Consider the following 15,791-nt stretch of genomic DNA (forward strand, 5'->3'; position numbering starts at 1 on the left):
CCTGAGTTATCAAGAATCAAGCAGCTTTTGTGGTCGCTATGTTTCACTTCTGCTTTTCACCAGAAGGTGCATGGCTTTACAAACAGAAACTGGGTGAAAAAAAATGATCTTCAACTGTAGAATGGAACGATGTACCTGTCAGGAAGCAAATGTCGGGCACTAACAAAGCCTTTTGTGTGGAAACTATACCTGAAAAAAGGGATAGATAGATAGATAGATAGATAGATAGATAGATAGATAGATAGATAGATAGATAGATAGATAGATAGATAGATAGAAAGATGAATAGATAGATAGATAGATAGATAGATAGATAGATAGATAGATAGATAGATAGATAGATAGATAGACAGATCGAAAGTGATGTCAGGTCCTTGGTGCCCCTCCCCTGCGGTCTCCTGAATGTTAAACAGAGTATTTCTCCCTCCCTCAAACTCCTTGTCGGCGCAGCTTTCAGTCGGAACACTGTAGAATGGCGAATGTGATACCGGTAAACGTGTTGGTCGGAACTGTTCCCTGCTGTTAAAAGTGTCACCGGTGCCAGGACCCTACATGTCAACGGACTATATAATACATTGGGGAAAAACAACAGTTTGGAGCCCGTCACTATGCGGGTGATGATCAGCGCCCTGTACCCCGTCCTCTCCCTCACTATCTGCGGATTATACCCAACAACGGTGAGTTGCGTTCTCTTCTCACAATTAAAAAGGGATTCGAGGACATGAAGCATCGATACCCTGCCGACACCTGCGTCTGTCTTATAGCGAGACTGACTGGCCATAAATCAACACGTTGCCTTACGCCCCCTTTCTGGCCAGGTAATTTGAGATACTAAGAAACTCAAATAATTGCGTTGTGGTTTCGTATGGACACATCTGCGTTCATGCGTTGAAATAATAAAATTCATGCAGTTCTCCTCCACATTTGGCCCAAAGAATTTCCGAACTTCATTTAATCACTATTCGATGTAGATGTTCCATTGACTGTGTAAGGAATGCCAAGTAAACCCTGTGTGTGGTTGACGTTATTTACGAACTGTTCTGTCGGGGATGTGATTTGACATAGAGATGCCACATTATAATGCAGGCTCAGTCCGCTCAGAAAATCAGCATACACAGGGGAAGTCATTCCACTTGTGGATCACCAAGGATCGTTTTTTAAAGGACGCTTCCGTTTCCGTCGGAAGGTTGTCTGAATTTAATACTCTATGAGATCATATGATTTGTTTTATTTAAGTCGAGGAAATCTAAGAAGAGCAATTTTTTACTGTCAAAGACGAATAAAAAGCTAACAAGGAAGCTTTACTATAATGATGAGTGAAAAATCAGTGCGGCGATCTGGTGGAGACAGAGAGGAGAGCAACTGGAAATCATGGTGCTGAAACTTAACGAGACACAAGCGCGCAGGCTGTGAAGCTCGGCAGAAAAGAGAAAACCTCCTCCACCGGCTCACCCATCTGCAGCTTTCGCACACCTCTGGAGCAAAGGATGATTGGTCAGTTTTAAAGGGTTAAAATCCTTGACGTATCCAAGTCTGGAAACAATTTTTTTTGTCTTTGTTGTTGGGACTTCCTTTTTTTTCCCTCAACTTCCTGTCTTGTTCTCTTTGACACGTAATATTTTTAAGATGGTTTCAGCCTATCAATCAAATGAGAACGACCTTAGATAGAGTTGATAGGGAGCTGTGAGTATTTATGTTTTGGAGATGTTTTTCTGCTGTGTGACAGCTGCTTGTCTTGGATTCAGCCTTCATCTGTTTGTGATCAAAGCAATGAAGCTGCATGCAGTGTGTTTAAAGTAAGACGTCTTATGGTTTTACACTAAGATGGGAAATATGAAGTGGACCAGCAGCTGATCAGACCTACACACAGGCCTGTTATTGACTTCACTTCAGCAGATTTGTGTTAGTCGTGCATTTTTTTTGAAACCCAAGATTCAATTTTGCAATTTTAAAGGCACACAACAATTTTTTTCCCAGAAATTCTTTCATTCGCAATTCACTCCGGAAGCCGACAAGAAGACTGATACCCTTCTCTCCTCTGTGAGTGAATTAGGAAGGAGTCTAGACCCTCACGTTCACACCAGATTTGTTTAGTCCAGTTGAACTGAACCCTGGAGCGTTTACCTCCTTGGTGTGGTTCGTTGTGGTTGGTGTGAACGCTGGCCTCGAACTCCGGTGCGGACCAGTCAACCGCTCTCGGGTCAGCCTGGTAGGAGTGGTCACTGACGCTATCAAGTGAACTCTAGAGTGGTTTACTTCTGGTGTGAACCCCATCCGCACCAATCACACATCACATTCTGTTTGTATGATGAGCCAACTTTGTGATTGTCACATGTATGTGATTGTGAGCTTTTTATTGTCCACTTACCTCACTGGTCGCGCTTGTATGGCAAAGGAAAAAAACATGGCGGTAGGCTCTCATCACCTGTTGTTTTCTGTGATTCGACCGTCCGATTGCAGAGCTTCTGCAACTTGCGTGTATTAATACATTATTTAATTGCAGCAGTCTCCCCAGCCGTTCATATGCGCTGTCCGTTAAAGTCTGCTGATATACAGTCCGGATCAGCACCAACATGCGAATGAGCAGACGATGCTCCATGATGTACAGTAAAAATTTGTCGTCTACTTGCCTGAACTGTATAGGCAATCACCGAAGGGCTTTGCTGCCAAACGTACACATAACAAAAATGTACACTCAAAACAGCAAAATGCCTCGGTGGTAATGTAAGCCGAGCCTCTTCATGTAAACCGAAGCACTGACAACTTTTAAAGTGTACAGGAAGTTTATTTAAAAGACAAGTTCATAAGCACAGTACGCAGTTTCTGCAGGCAGTGGCCATCTTGGGAAACGAGGCATCGCCGGTCAAATGTCGCACGCTACGCAACTTGAACTAAAAAGTCCCATGTTGTTTAGCAATTTCACATTTATTTATTAATTTTCTCTAATGTGAAATCGCAAAATAACAAGCCAGGCGAGATTCCACGTGACTTTTTCAGTTTCATGAACTTTCTGTATAAACTGTCTGTTTACCCGCGGCTAATACAAACTGCGTTGGGAGCTACTCAGCAGTAGGCGCCATAACCGGTTACATTTGGATTCTGTAATAACAAATCCCTGCAATCGTTCAAAGTCCTAATAATAAAAGAACACTCATTAGGTTCGTTTTGCGCCGGCATTGTCCTTTAAGTTGCACCTTCACCTTAGATGTCCTGACAGTTGCTCCATCCCCTCTGCCACTCGTGGGACCACCTCAGACTTTAAAGAAAAAGTTTGTTTTGTGCGCATCCCACCTTCTGGCAGGTGGAAAATTAAAATGGAAAATTACTAGTGGAAAAAAAGGATAGCGTCACAAACTACCTCATCTTTCCTCCCATCACATGTGGAAGTGTAGACAGCAGCTTTTCAAATGAAAGTAAGGAGTTCGTTTAGGGGATGCACTTTGAGGGAGGATCACACTACACCTGCTTAATCACTGCACCCAGGAAAGAAAGTAGTTCCAACTATGTCTAGAACAATATCTGGCTTTTGTAAATCTTTTTTTAAAATGGATGTTTTTCACTTGTTTTCCAGTTATATGAAAGCAGGCAAGGACTGTTGTAGAGAAAGGTGTATTTAATGGCTTTTGGCTGAGGTATGCTGAAATTACCCCCCCCCCCCCCCCACACACACACACACACACACACACACAGCAGGTTAGTGGAGCAGAGACAAAGACAGATAATGGGGGAAGACAGATATAGAGAAGGAAAGAGAGGGACAGAGATAAAGAAGGACAGAAAGTGAAGAGACTGATGGAAAGACAGGGACGTGAGCAGGTGGAGCTACGGGTGGCCACTTGAGCCTCTTCAGATCTGTAGCCTCCTACAGCAGCACTCAAGATCTAGGATATGGGATGAGGGGAGCCTGAAGGCTCCAGAGAAGAAGACGAGTTAGTAACACATATGAGTATGATTTATGTAATCACACATACAGAAGGACAGAGAGGAGAGAGAGGAGGAGAGAGAAGCCCAGTGCATCATGGGAGATCCCCTGGCAGTCTAAGCCTATAGCAGCATATCTAAGGGCCAGCCCAAGCAGCCCAACTATAAGCCTGATCAAAAAGGAAGGTCTGTAGTCTGCTCTTAAAGGTAGAGAGGAGGTCTGCATCCCAGACTGAAACTGGGAGACGGTTCCACAGGAGAGGAGCCTGATAACTGAAGGCTCTCATGCTACTTTTAGAAACTCTAGGAACCACCAGTAACCCTGCATCCTGGGAGTGAAGGGTTCTAGCTGGGTAATAGGAGACTATGAGCTCTGTCAGGTATGAAGGAGACTGATTGTTGAGGACTTTGTATGTCTGCCATTGCCAGAAGCCAGTACAGGAGAGACATGGTCTCTTCTACCAGTTCTAGTCAAAGGCAACAGTGTTTTGGACCAGCTGGAGAATCTTTAGGGACTTATTAGTACAGCCTGATAGGAGGGACTTTGAGTTATCCAGCCTTGAAGTGACAAAAGCGTGGTCTAATATTTCTGCATCCTTCTGAGTCAGGATGTGTCTGATATTAGCAATGTTATGTAAATGAAAGAAAGTAGTCTTAGAGATTTTTTTAGTGTGTGAGTTAAAGGACAGGTCCTGATCAAAGAGAATTTCTAGGTTCCTTACAGTGGTGCTGGGGGCAAAGGAGATACCGTCCAGGGTACCTGTCTCATTAGATAAGGTGTTCCTAAAGTGTTTTGGGCCCAGCACAGTAATTTCACTTTTGTCAGAGTTTTATCAAACAAAATTGGACTGGTACCTTGTGAAACACCATAGCTGACTGAAGTGGTTTCAGATGGATTATTGTTAGCGAGTACAAACTGAGATCAACCTAGTAAATATGATCTAAGCCAGTTTAGTGCAGTTCCTTTAATGCCAATGACAGGTTCCAGTCTCTGTAGAAGGATATGGTGGTCAATGGTATCAAAAGCTGCACTGAGATCTAATAAGACCAGCACAGAGACCTGTCCCTCATCTGATGCTAGTAGGAGGTCATTGGTAACTCTGACAAGTGCTGTTTCTGTGCTACGATGAACCCTGAAACCTGACTGGAAATCCTCTAATAAGCTGTTGCTGTGGAGAAGTCACAGAGGTGTTTAGTAAGTGCTTTCTCTAGAATTTTGGAGAGAAAAGGAAGGTTTGATCTTGGTTTGTAGTTGGCAAAACCTCTGGATCCAGGGTTGTTTTTTTGAGAAGGGTATTAATTTCTGCTACTCTGAAGGACTGTGGGACAGACAACAGTGGCACATTATCATATCTAAGAGAGAGATATAAACTCTGAGAATTCAGATAAGAATTCCGAACAGGAGGACAGTAGGCTGCGTGAAACAAACTGAGAATCTGTTTTTCAAATGAATTGAAACTTATTTTGGGTTTGGGATTTATTACTGCCGGCACAGTAGTGCAGTGGTTAGCACTGTCGCCTCACAGCAAGAAGGTTCCTGGTTTTTGAGCCCTGGCTTGGGCATGGGATCTTTCTGTGTGGAGTCTGCATGTTCTCCCTGTGCCTGTGTGGGTTCTATCCGGGTACTCAGACTTCCTCCCACGGTCCAAAGACATGCAAGTGTGAGCTAGGCTAATTGGATACTCTAAATTGACCGTAGGCGTGACTGTGAGTGTGAATGGTTGTCTTGATACCCTTGGGTGGTGTAGTAAAATTCTTTAGTGAAAGAGGTCTTTGGAAACAGATAATTATTAACTAATTTAGCTATTCATTCATTCATTCATTCATTATTGGCTGAAGGAATGTGAAAAAATGGTCACCAGAAGATCACTTTTTATTGAAATCAGTTTCTCCTAACTCTTACTGTACTTCCTAGCATACACACATACCGTTAAAAAAAGTGGGGTCTAGCTTTATTATGACTTGAAGCAGAGACTGGCTTTACCACCGCATGCAAACACAGGTGCCTATACACCATGTTCGTCGGGTCTGTGTAAGATCTATTTATCTGATGTATCTGAGTTCCACCTCAGATATGAGCCACTCACGTAAAGAGCACGTAGCTCCTCAATGTGTAAGTTGAGGTGATGGTGAGAGGAAAAGCAGTCTTAACTGACACCCTCTTGAGCTCTGCTTGTGCAAGGGGCTCAAATGGAGGCAGACATAAAGCATTCAGCAACAGGGGCTGATCCCACACCTGAGCTCTCTGTGCTAGTAGGGGTCATAACCTCAAGCCACGCTTTAGAGAAAGGGACACAAGTCTTTGGCACCCCACTGTGTTGTTATCGACTCAAGTATGTTCAGAGGAAATGGCTGCCACATATACCGGCCACACTGCATCCCACTCTGAGAGGGAAGCATCTGTCATGATGGTCTCCGGACAGGATGCAATTGAGCCCATAGGAATGCCTTGAAGGAGAAATAATCTCTCTTTCCATGGAGCCAGAGCAAGGAGGCAACGCCATGACACCCTGTGCTGGTGTCACTTGGCCTCCTAGCGGAAGCTGTTCAGCCACATCTGAAAGGGGTGGAGTGACAGCAACCCAAGGCAATCACAGTGGCATCAGCCATCAGCTTGCTTAGGAGATGCATAAACTGGACATAGTAACCACCTGCCCTCCCAAAAGAGGAGAAAGATGCAGAGGATGTCATTGAGGTCCTATTGGCCCGAAAGCCTTGAGCCCCCTGTTTAAACAGGCTGTCAAACTGGGTGCTGAGACCTGTGGTACCCACCAGGGTAAGTCTGTGGATGAGAGCGGCACTGGGGGGCAGCTGAAGGACCTCTAGGCCTGCTGGGAGAATCTGTCTGAAGTGCCTCTAGGCCAGCCAACCTAAATAGTTCACAGGGTTAGATTGGATTACTGTGGACGGTTTGCCTGCATGTCTCAGTGAGAAGCGACTGTACCAGCCATACCTTGCAGTGAACCCGGATGCTCCTGTTCTTTGGACATCAGAGCAAAAAGCTGCAGAGCTGCGTTACCAAGGTTGAAGAAGGAAGGATACTATGTAGCCTCCTGAAGGAATGCTGAAATAGCACGTCAAGTCAAGTCAATTTTATTTGTATAGCGCCAAATCACAACAAAAGTTATCTCATGACACTTTACAGGTAGAGCAGGTCTAGTACCACACTCCTTCAATGAATTTACACCCAACAATTCTCCATCAGCAGCACATCCTACAACAGTGGTGATGAAAACCTTCCTTTTAACAGGCAGGAACGTCGAGCAGACCCAGGCTCAATGGGGACGGCCTTCTGCTTTGACCGGTTGGGGGGAAAGAGAGCAGGAGAGTGGGGCAGAGACAAAGACAGATAATGGAGGAAGACAGATATGCAGAAGGAAAGAGCGGGACAGAGATAAAGAGAGAGAGAAAAGGAAGAGACTGATGGCCAGATTGGGATGTGAGCAGGTGGAGCTATGAATGGCAGCTTGAGCCTCTTCAGGTCTGCAGCCTCCTCCAGCAGCACCTGGGATGTAGGATGAGGGTAGCCCGAAGGCTCCGGAGAAGAAGATGAGTTAGTAATATGTACGAGTATGATTTATGTATGACAAATATATGAGGAGAGTAGAGAGAAGCCCAGTGCACCATGGGAGATCCCCCAGCAGCCTAAGCCTATAGCAGCATATCTAACGGCCAGCCTAAGCAAGCATCAGATGTGCCAAGATCGTCATGTGAGAGCAGATCATCAGGAACCCCGCACTGGGACCGAGGACACCTTGTGTCAAGCCTCAGTGCCCCATCAGGTGAGACAATGAGAGGAGCTATAGTCGGCTCAATAGCTTGCATGCAGTCCATGCCAAACTGGGATGGAAGCATGGATAGATTGTTTAATAGGACAGCAAGAACTTGACAGGACAAATTATATTACTTAATTTTATAAGGTATTATGGCAGTGCAGTGTCGAACAACATTGCTAAGGAAGCTTTGCAAAAAAAAGTTGTGATTTCGAATTGATTTGAAATGAAAATTGAGAAATGGTAATAGCTGTATTTTTCAATTGAGTTATCAGTATAATGTGATTATTACGGTATTGTGACATCAAAAGACTAGTCAAGTGGTACACAGCAAGTTGTATTTTCAGCACTGTTTTGATATCCATCCATTGTCTTCCGCTTCGCGGGGGGTGGAGCCTATCCCAGCGTCAACGGGCGAGAGGCGGGGTTCACCCTGGACAGGTCACCAGTCCATCACAGGACCAACACATAGAGACAGACAACCATTCACACTCACAGTCACACCTACGGTCAATTTAGAGTATCAATCAGCCTCGTCCTCTCTTGATGTCTTTGGACTGTGGGAGGAAGCTGGAGTAACAGAGAGAACCCACACAGGAACAGGGAGAACATGCAGACTCCACACAGAAAGATCCTGTGCTGGAGCCGGGACTGGAACCTGGAACCTTCTTGCTGTGAAGAGACAGTGCTGACCACTGCACCACCGTGCAGCCTCTATTTTGAAATGTTCAATAAATTAGGATTAACATATTGTATAGTATAATGCAAAATGTGTCATATCATGAAGTCCTTGCCAATAGCCTGTTTTAATGTGATTGCAGTTGAGGAAATCTGTTTAGGGAAATCCTACTTTTTTCTTTCATATCATTTTTGTTTGATCATGAAACCCAAAAAGGCATTCTCTGAAGCTGTTATATTGTCAATCTGAAGGGGTTGTGTGCTTGGAGCTGATGCTCATTTAAAATTCTTGCTGCTAGTTTTAGCATTTAGAGCTGATACACTGAGGTTTGGTAAAGATATTTGTTTGGCATGGATGCCATATCAGAGGATGAGAGCTGCTGTGAGCACTCATCCATGCATGCACTGTATTTTTTTAACAATGGAGGGGGAGGGAAAAAATGCTTGAGGTTTCACATCACCATTTCTAGTGTGGGCCAAATAAAAAAAAAAAAAAAAGACACTTTCCAATATGTGTCAAGACAAACAAAGAGAACTGTCAGCCACAAGCCTGGCCACGCTGCCCATTAGAGGCACAACATTTCCTCAAGTGGGAACCATGTAGGGAGGAGGTTGTCAGAGCTTACAAACTAGATATAAAAAAAGGAGTGCATTGATCATGGATGTGATTCATTCCTACCAGCAGCTAGGTAGATATATGGAGGACTTCTGCTGTGGACCTTGGGAGATGCTAGTCTGTGTGGGGCTAACATATTTTCCCCTACACAAATGTGTGTGTTAGGATGTGTTTCTCATTAAGAATACGGACCAGGAATTGATTGAATCATTATGAGTAAAGTTACTTGTCAGTTTTTCCTCCAGGTGAATGCAGCTCAGGTAATAAGTGTCGGTAATTACAGGGGTGGAAATATGTTGACACTGGAGGCGTGGCTACAACTTTCCCTCTCTATTCCCATCATGATCACTGTAATTACAGCCCAAATGGTCTCTATATCATAACACACATTGTTGCATGGGAGTTGAAAGGCTGAAAGTGTGAGTGATATATCTTTCTCAATAAACCAGAGGGATCAGGGCAGTTAATTATAGATAAGGAGGTTTGCGGATTTAAACTGAAGTCTCGTCGTGTGAAAAACGGTAATAGAATGTTGAGCGGAAAGAGTGGCACGTAGCCAATGATGCTGAAGATCAACAGGAAGAATCACAAACCGAATGGGGATTTTAGCTTGATATAGTTAAAAGTGCAAGGCCCAGTGGAGATGATGAAATTTAGTCCGAGCAAGGTCTGCCTCCATTTTTGTTTATATCATAAGTCATGTTGGACAGTTTCTTTGAGATTTATTCCCCCCCCTGGACTAATTACAATATTTGTGATGGGTGCTTAATGAGTGGTCATTTACCTTTAATGAATCATCTGGTAAGTGTCTTTTTCAGAATTAAAAGATACAAAATTTGCTACGATGTCAGTACGCCTATTGTCTCCACATCTGATTTTCATCAGATTTGAAAATCCTACAATCTGGTGCACACTGTAATATTTGATGCTAATACTATCTATTAGCCGAAAGAGCAAGGTGACATGTTTGTGACACACAAGCACAAGTTGGCAAAGTGAAATCAGGTGTATTCACTCTGTGTCCCAGGGTGTGTAGCAGAAACAATGTTTGTGTGTGCGTGCGTGCATGTATGTGTGTGTGTGCTTAAAAAGAACTGATGATTCTACGAAGTCCGTGCATCCATCCATCAATCCATTTTCTTTTTTTATCTATTTTCTACCGCTTATCTGTTAGGGGTCATGGGGGGTGGTGCCTATCCCAGCTGCCGTCAGGTGAGAGGCAGGGTTCACCCTGGACAGGTGGACAGTCCACTGCAGGGCCAACACATATAAACAGACAACCATTCACACTCACAGTCACACCTACGGTCAATTTAGAGTATCCAATTAACCTAGTCTTCTCTTGCATGTCTTTGGACTGTGGGAGGAAGCCAGAGTACCTGGAGAGAACCAGGAGGGTTGAAGCAGGAACCTTCTTGCTGTGAGGCAACAGTGCTAACCATTGCACCTCCGTGCCGCCTATCATGTTAAAAATATTGAAGACATTTCAGGCACACTAGTGCTACACTTTATTGATTCTCACATTCACAAACTGTAATCCATCAGCGTCATGTCTACCACTGGGTATTGGCCTGCTCAGCCACACTACATAATGCTCCCCTAACTGCTGCAGTTGCCATGTGAAGTCCCCCTTCTTCTCGTCTGATGATTTCATCTGAAATTGTCAGGAAAGTCCCGTCCCCTGAAGAGAAACATTTTTTGAATTTGGATGAGCTGACACCACTCATTGCAGGACTCAGCTCTGCACTGATATAAATAATCTGCTGTTTCACAAAGGAGGTTTCCAAGGATACGGCAATGAACAGCTGATGTTTCAGGCAGACAAAAGAGTCCCAGCTTGTAATCACGCAGTGGCAGCTGTGGGGTTAAGGGGGCATCTGTGTGTGGCTTGGCTTTCAGGACTCTTTGTTGGCACATGTGGTGTAGTCATTACACTATGAAAGGAAGGTCATGCCAGGCTTCATTCTCCCCGAATCCCTCTTGAGAGGGCATCAGGCAGAAGCTAAATGACTCTCTTATACAGTTAAGTGGATGAAGAAGAAAGGAGAAAAATGGTATCGGGGCTTTACGGTGGTGCAGTGGTCAGCACTGTCACCTCACAGCAGTGAGCAGTGAGTTTACCAGCGAGTCCCAGCTCGGGCATGGGATCTTTCTGTGTGGAGTCTGCATGTTCTCCCTGTTCCTGTGTGGGTTCTCTCTGGTACTCCAGCTTCCTCCCACAGTCCAAAGACATCAAGAGGGGACGAGGCTGATTGATACTCTAAATTGACCGTAGGCGTGACTGTGAGTGTGAATGGTTGTCTGTCTCTATGTGTTGGCCCTGTGATGGACTGGTGACCTGTCCAGGGTGAACCCCGCCTCTCGCCCATAGACGCTGGTATAGGCTCCAGCCCCCCCCCCCCCCCCCCCCCGCGACCCTTAATAGAAAAGAATAAGCGGAAGACGATGAATGAATGAATGGATGGATGGATGGAAAAATGGTATCGTGCTGTGGAAGAAGGTAGCTACCTCTCACACTGCCTGGGACTAATTCCTGAAACTGTCACAGTTATGTTGTTGCAGCATCCCAGATGAAATCAAGGATTTGCTTTGTATATCAATGAAAAGAATATGGTCTCAGTAGTCAGAAATGTAATGACATGATCTCCAAATGAAATGTAAGAATTTGCAAATCTACACATTTGGGAACTCTTAAATGAGTGTTCTAATCCACACTCACACACCAAGCAATTTAAACATATGTAGAACAGTATTAGGAAAGCACCCTTCAAACTTAACATTCTGCCAATAAGTCAATATGACCTGGTTGTTTGATCTTACCCTTGGATAATGGTGGCGCATTTCCTAATTGAGCGTCCCCAATGGTCTGATGTGTCGACGTGATCTCGTCAGTGCACTGTTGCTGACCACATATTAGCAGCCAGAGGTTTTGGCTCCTGATCACTGGAGTCTCTCACACAGTGCCCATGATATTGAAGCTACAAAAGGGCTAATCTGGACACCAGAAATCTTAAATGTGTGTTCTGATCCACTCTCACACACCAATTCATTTGAATGTAAGTGAAACATGTTCACAAATGCACACATCGCAGCCCAAAACTATATCAATCAACACGCTTAACATATATACATTTCTATGCAGAGCTCTAAATTTTACATTTTCATTTTCTACACTGAATAAAATATATTAAAAAAATACTGCTGATGACCCCCCCCCTCTGCGCCTTTATTTTTTCCTGTGATCAAAAATACACCAGATGGGTGAAACAGTGTGAAACTGTCAAGGCTGGGGCTTTTGGATTTGAAAAAAAGCACTGAACGTAGGGATGTCCCTGGGTACCCAGGTTGTTGAGTCACTTATCAGAGGTAGCCAGTGCCACCTTGGACACCACTTGTCTCTGCTCCTGCAGTAGAAGTTTTTTTTTATTTTATTTTAATGAAATCATACACCACAGTTGAAATATATTTTTATACTGCTGATAGCAAAATATGTGCTCTGATAGTAGTGTGAGAAACTTTTCGATCTCTTTCAAAAAATGTGCTTTTCCTCCCTTGAAATTACAAAAGAATTTATTAAATCCAGATGTTGCGCTGATTATGACCCAGTGTCAAACAATAGGAGAAAATGGAGATGTGATGGCATTTTAATAATATCATTGTCACTGTTACACAACTTAAGATCAAACACGTACATTTAAGAGCTCTCCAATTCCTTTTAAGTCTTCACTGCATTCATAATATGGACAGACAAGGATCTAAGCTGTGGTCGTTTCAATTTTCCTGTAATCGCTGGAAAGTTTGGTTGCATGTGCTCATGGGAATTTTTAGGAGACAAAGTGGTATGGAAATTGAGTTAAAGGACAGAGCATATGTAACGCAATCGTTCAAAGACTCTTCAAGGTGAACATACTGATATGATTGTATCTTAGAGCACTATTCTGATGATATTCTGATGAAATTTTCACAGGTACTATTGCTGTACTTATAGTGGCTGTCATGGCCATCTTGTTGTTAGGCAAAAGTACTAACCACTGCACCATCATAACACAACCTTCTGGGGCAATACTAAAGAGCATTTCTTGCACATGTTTATGGCACATTAACTTTGGTTCAATCAAAGAAGGATCATTATCCCAGCAGGCAATTACGAGGTCTCCTTGCGTAAAATGATTATTAAATTCATCAGCCTGTTTTTATTTGCCTGAAAGTGTGGTTTCATTGATTTCCTGGAAAATCATGGTGTGTAAACATCAACCTGACTGCACTTCAGCTTTCAGAAGAATTGAAGTGAACACACAGTCACCACTGATTAGTATTCCTCTTGTGCGTGCATCTTCTGTGTGCCCTGGAGCTGTCCACTGACTTTACTTGAGCAATAATGTTTGATGACTGTTTCATTATCATCCTCTGTCGTACTTATGACTGACATCATGTCTTCTTGCTCAGTCAGAGGACTCACTAAAGCACACCCTCAAGAGGGGGTGAAGATAATGTTGCAGCTTATTCAGTGGTCCAGGTTCCTGCACAATTATCAATTCATTCCTCTCTTCACTGGGGTCAGAAAGAGCAAGAAGGTGGCCCTCCACTCAGAAATTAATCTCCCTGCATACCTTTGATAACATACGAGAAAGAAGATGAGTTTCTCCTTTGATGTGCCTTTTTCACTTCCATCATTCCCAAAATATTTCACCATTCACCATTTCAACCATTTGGTCCCAGAATGATTGTTGCTAGGGTTGCTCTTGCTACTGACTGTAGGGGTCATTGCCATCATAGATATCTGATTACAGAGCTGGCTGCGCATTCAAGACCATTTCCCATGCCATTAAAGCTAAAATGTTAACTAATTCATGCTGTATGATCATGAGTTCCAGTACTGAGAATCCATTTCACCTCGCTCCAATACCCCGGTAGCTTTTCATTTGGACAGGTTAATGAATGACTGGATATGTAGCATCTGTTTAGTATCTGCCTGGCAGGCAGGATAGCAGCCCCACTGTAATATGACATTTAGCTTTGTCTGTATTAATGGCATCTGGGGTTGTTTCTAAATTTACACAATCTTGATACTCTTCAGTGCCAACAAAGTAGAACGTCTAGGAAATTTAACAGAATATCCTCTATATGAGGAAAAAGAAGGCTGCACAGTGGTGCAGTGGTCAGCACTGTGGCCTCACAGCAAGAAGGTTCCGGGTTCGAGTCCCGGCTCGGGCACGGGATCTTTCTGTGTGGAGTCTCCATGTTCTCCCCGTGCCTGCATGGGTTCTCTCTGGGTACTCCGGCTTCCTCCCACAGTCCAAAGACATCAATTTGGGGACGAGGCTGATTGATACTCTAAATTGACCATAGGTATGAATATGAGTGTGAATGGTTGTTTGTCTCTATGTGTTGGTCCTGTGATGGACTGGTGACCTGTCCAGGGTGAACCCTGCCTCTCGCCCATTGACGCTGGGATAGGCTCCACCCCCCTGCGACCCGTAATGTAGAAATAAGCGGAAGACAATGGATGGAGAAAAAGAAACTGGCAGTGACTACGATTATCTTTGGATTGCTAGTGCAGCTTATTACTTGTGGCATTCACCTGGATTGTACCAAACAATGCCGGACATCAACTGCCTTTGATTTATTGACAGGTGACAGTTGAGTCTGCAGTTTTCTGAAACTGAAAGCAATGTACCACATTTTTTTGGAAATACACCCTTTGTCCAAGGTGGCATGGTGGTGCAGTGCTTAGCGCGAGTCCGGGCTCTGTGTGGAGTTTGCATGTTTTCCTTGTGCCATGGAAATAGGGACTGGGTTAATTGAATACTCTAAATTGACCGTAGGTGTGGCTGTGAGTGTGAATGGTTTTCTGTCTCTATGTGTTGGCCCTGCGATGGCAGAATGGAACAGGGTCCATTTGGATTCAATTTCCCCCACTGGGTTGCGGTTGAAACCCTACTGGAAGTGGGAACTGAAGATCACCTTGACAGGTTCTTCCATCAGGCGTTCCCAGCAGACCCTCACTACAGTATGGCCCTACCAAGTCTGCGTGGTGTCTTCCCCTGCCACCTGATCCAACTCACCACCAGATGGTGTTCAGGTAACAGCTCATCTCCTCTCCTCACATGAGGGTCCAGAACATATGGCCACGGATCAGATGATAAAACTGTAAAATCGATCGTAGACCTACAACCTAGGATGTCCTGGTGCCACATGCACCAATAGACATTCCTTCGAACATGGTGTTAGTTAAGGACTTGGGTTCCAGAACCACAGCTATGTGTCAAGGTGAGACTGACTACAGTATATCGAGCCAGTAATGCTCAACCTCTTCCACCAACTCCGGCTCCCTCCTCGCCAGAGAGGTGACATTCCATGTACCAAATCCAGCTTCCATAGCTGGGGATGAGACCGCCAAGGCCCCTGCCTTGGTCTGCGGCCTGATCCACTAAGCACCAGACACTTCCAGTTCCTCCTGGGTAAACCATCAACTACCTCACCAACAGGCCACAATATGTGAGACTCTGGGACTGTGTGTCTGATGTGGTAGTCTGCAACATGGGGGGCCACAGGGTACTGTGCTCTCCTCATTCCTCTTCGCTCTCTATACCTCAGACTTGAGACAAAACACAGACAGCTGTCACCTCCAGAAGTTCTCTGACGACTGCCATTGTTGGACAGGTGATGAACGGGAACAACCTGGAGTACAGGGAAGTCATCACTGCCTTTATTTACTGGTGTGGGCCAAACCACCTCTACATCAACCCCATTAAGACAAAGGAAATGGTGATTGATTTCATGGGGAAGGGAGCTAGCTGATG

General features: G+C 44.3%; 1 protein-coding gene across 2 annotated transcripts in view; it reads left to right on the plus strand.

The window, feature by feature from the left end:
* Positions 1 to 434: 434 nt before the first annotated feature.
* olfm3a (olfactomedin 3a) overlaps positions 435 to 15,791 on the plus strand; it is a 29,854-nt gene continuing 14,497 nt past the window's right edge. Inside the window, exon 1 of one of the 2 annotated variants that reach the window (XM_086191652.1) lies at positions 435 to 677. In XM_086191652.1, the coding sequence (XP_086047778.1) occupies positions 609 to 677 (69 nt within the window). In that variant the 5' untranslated portion in view covers positions 435 to 608. Of the gene's footprint in view, positions 678 to 1,353; positions 1,495 to 15,791 lie in introns of those variants that run through there. The other variant, XM_086191653.1, reaches the window with a different exon arrangement.

This window comes from Aulostomus chinensis, chromosome 21 (genome assembly GCF_037954235.1).
Source record: "Aulostomus chinensis isolate RoL2024-O1b breed Wild chromosome 21, RoL_Achi_v1.0, whole genome shotgun sequence".
Classification (NCBI taxonomy): domain Eukaryota; kingdom Metazoa; phylum Chordata; class Actinopteri; order Syngnathiformes; family Aulostomidae; genus Aulostomus; species Aulostomus chinensis.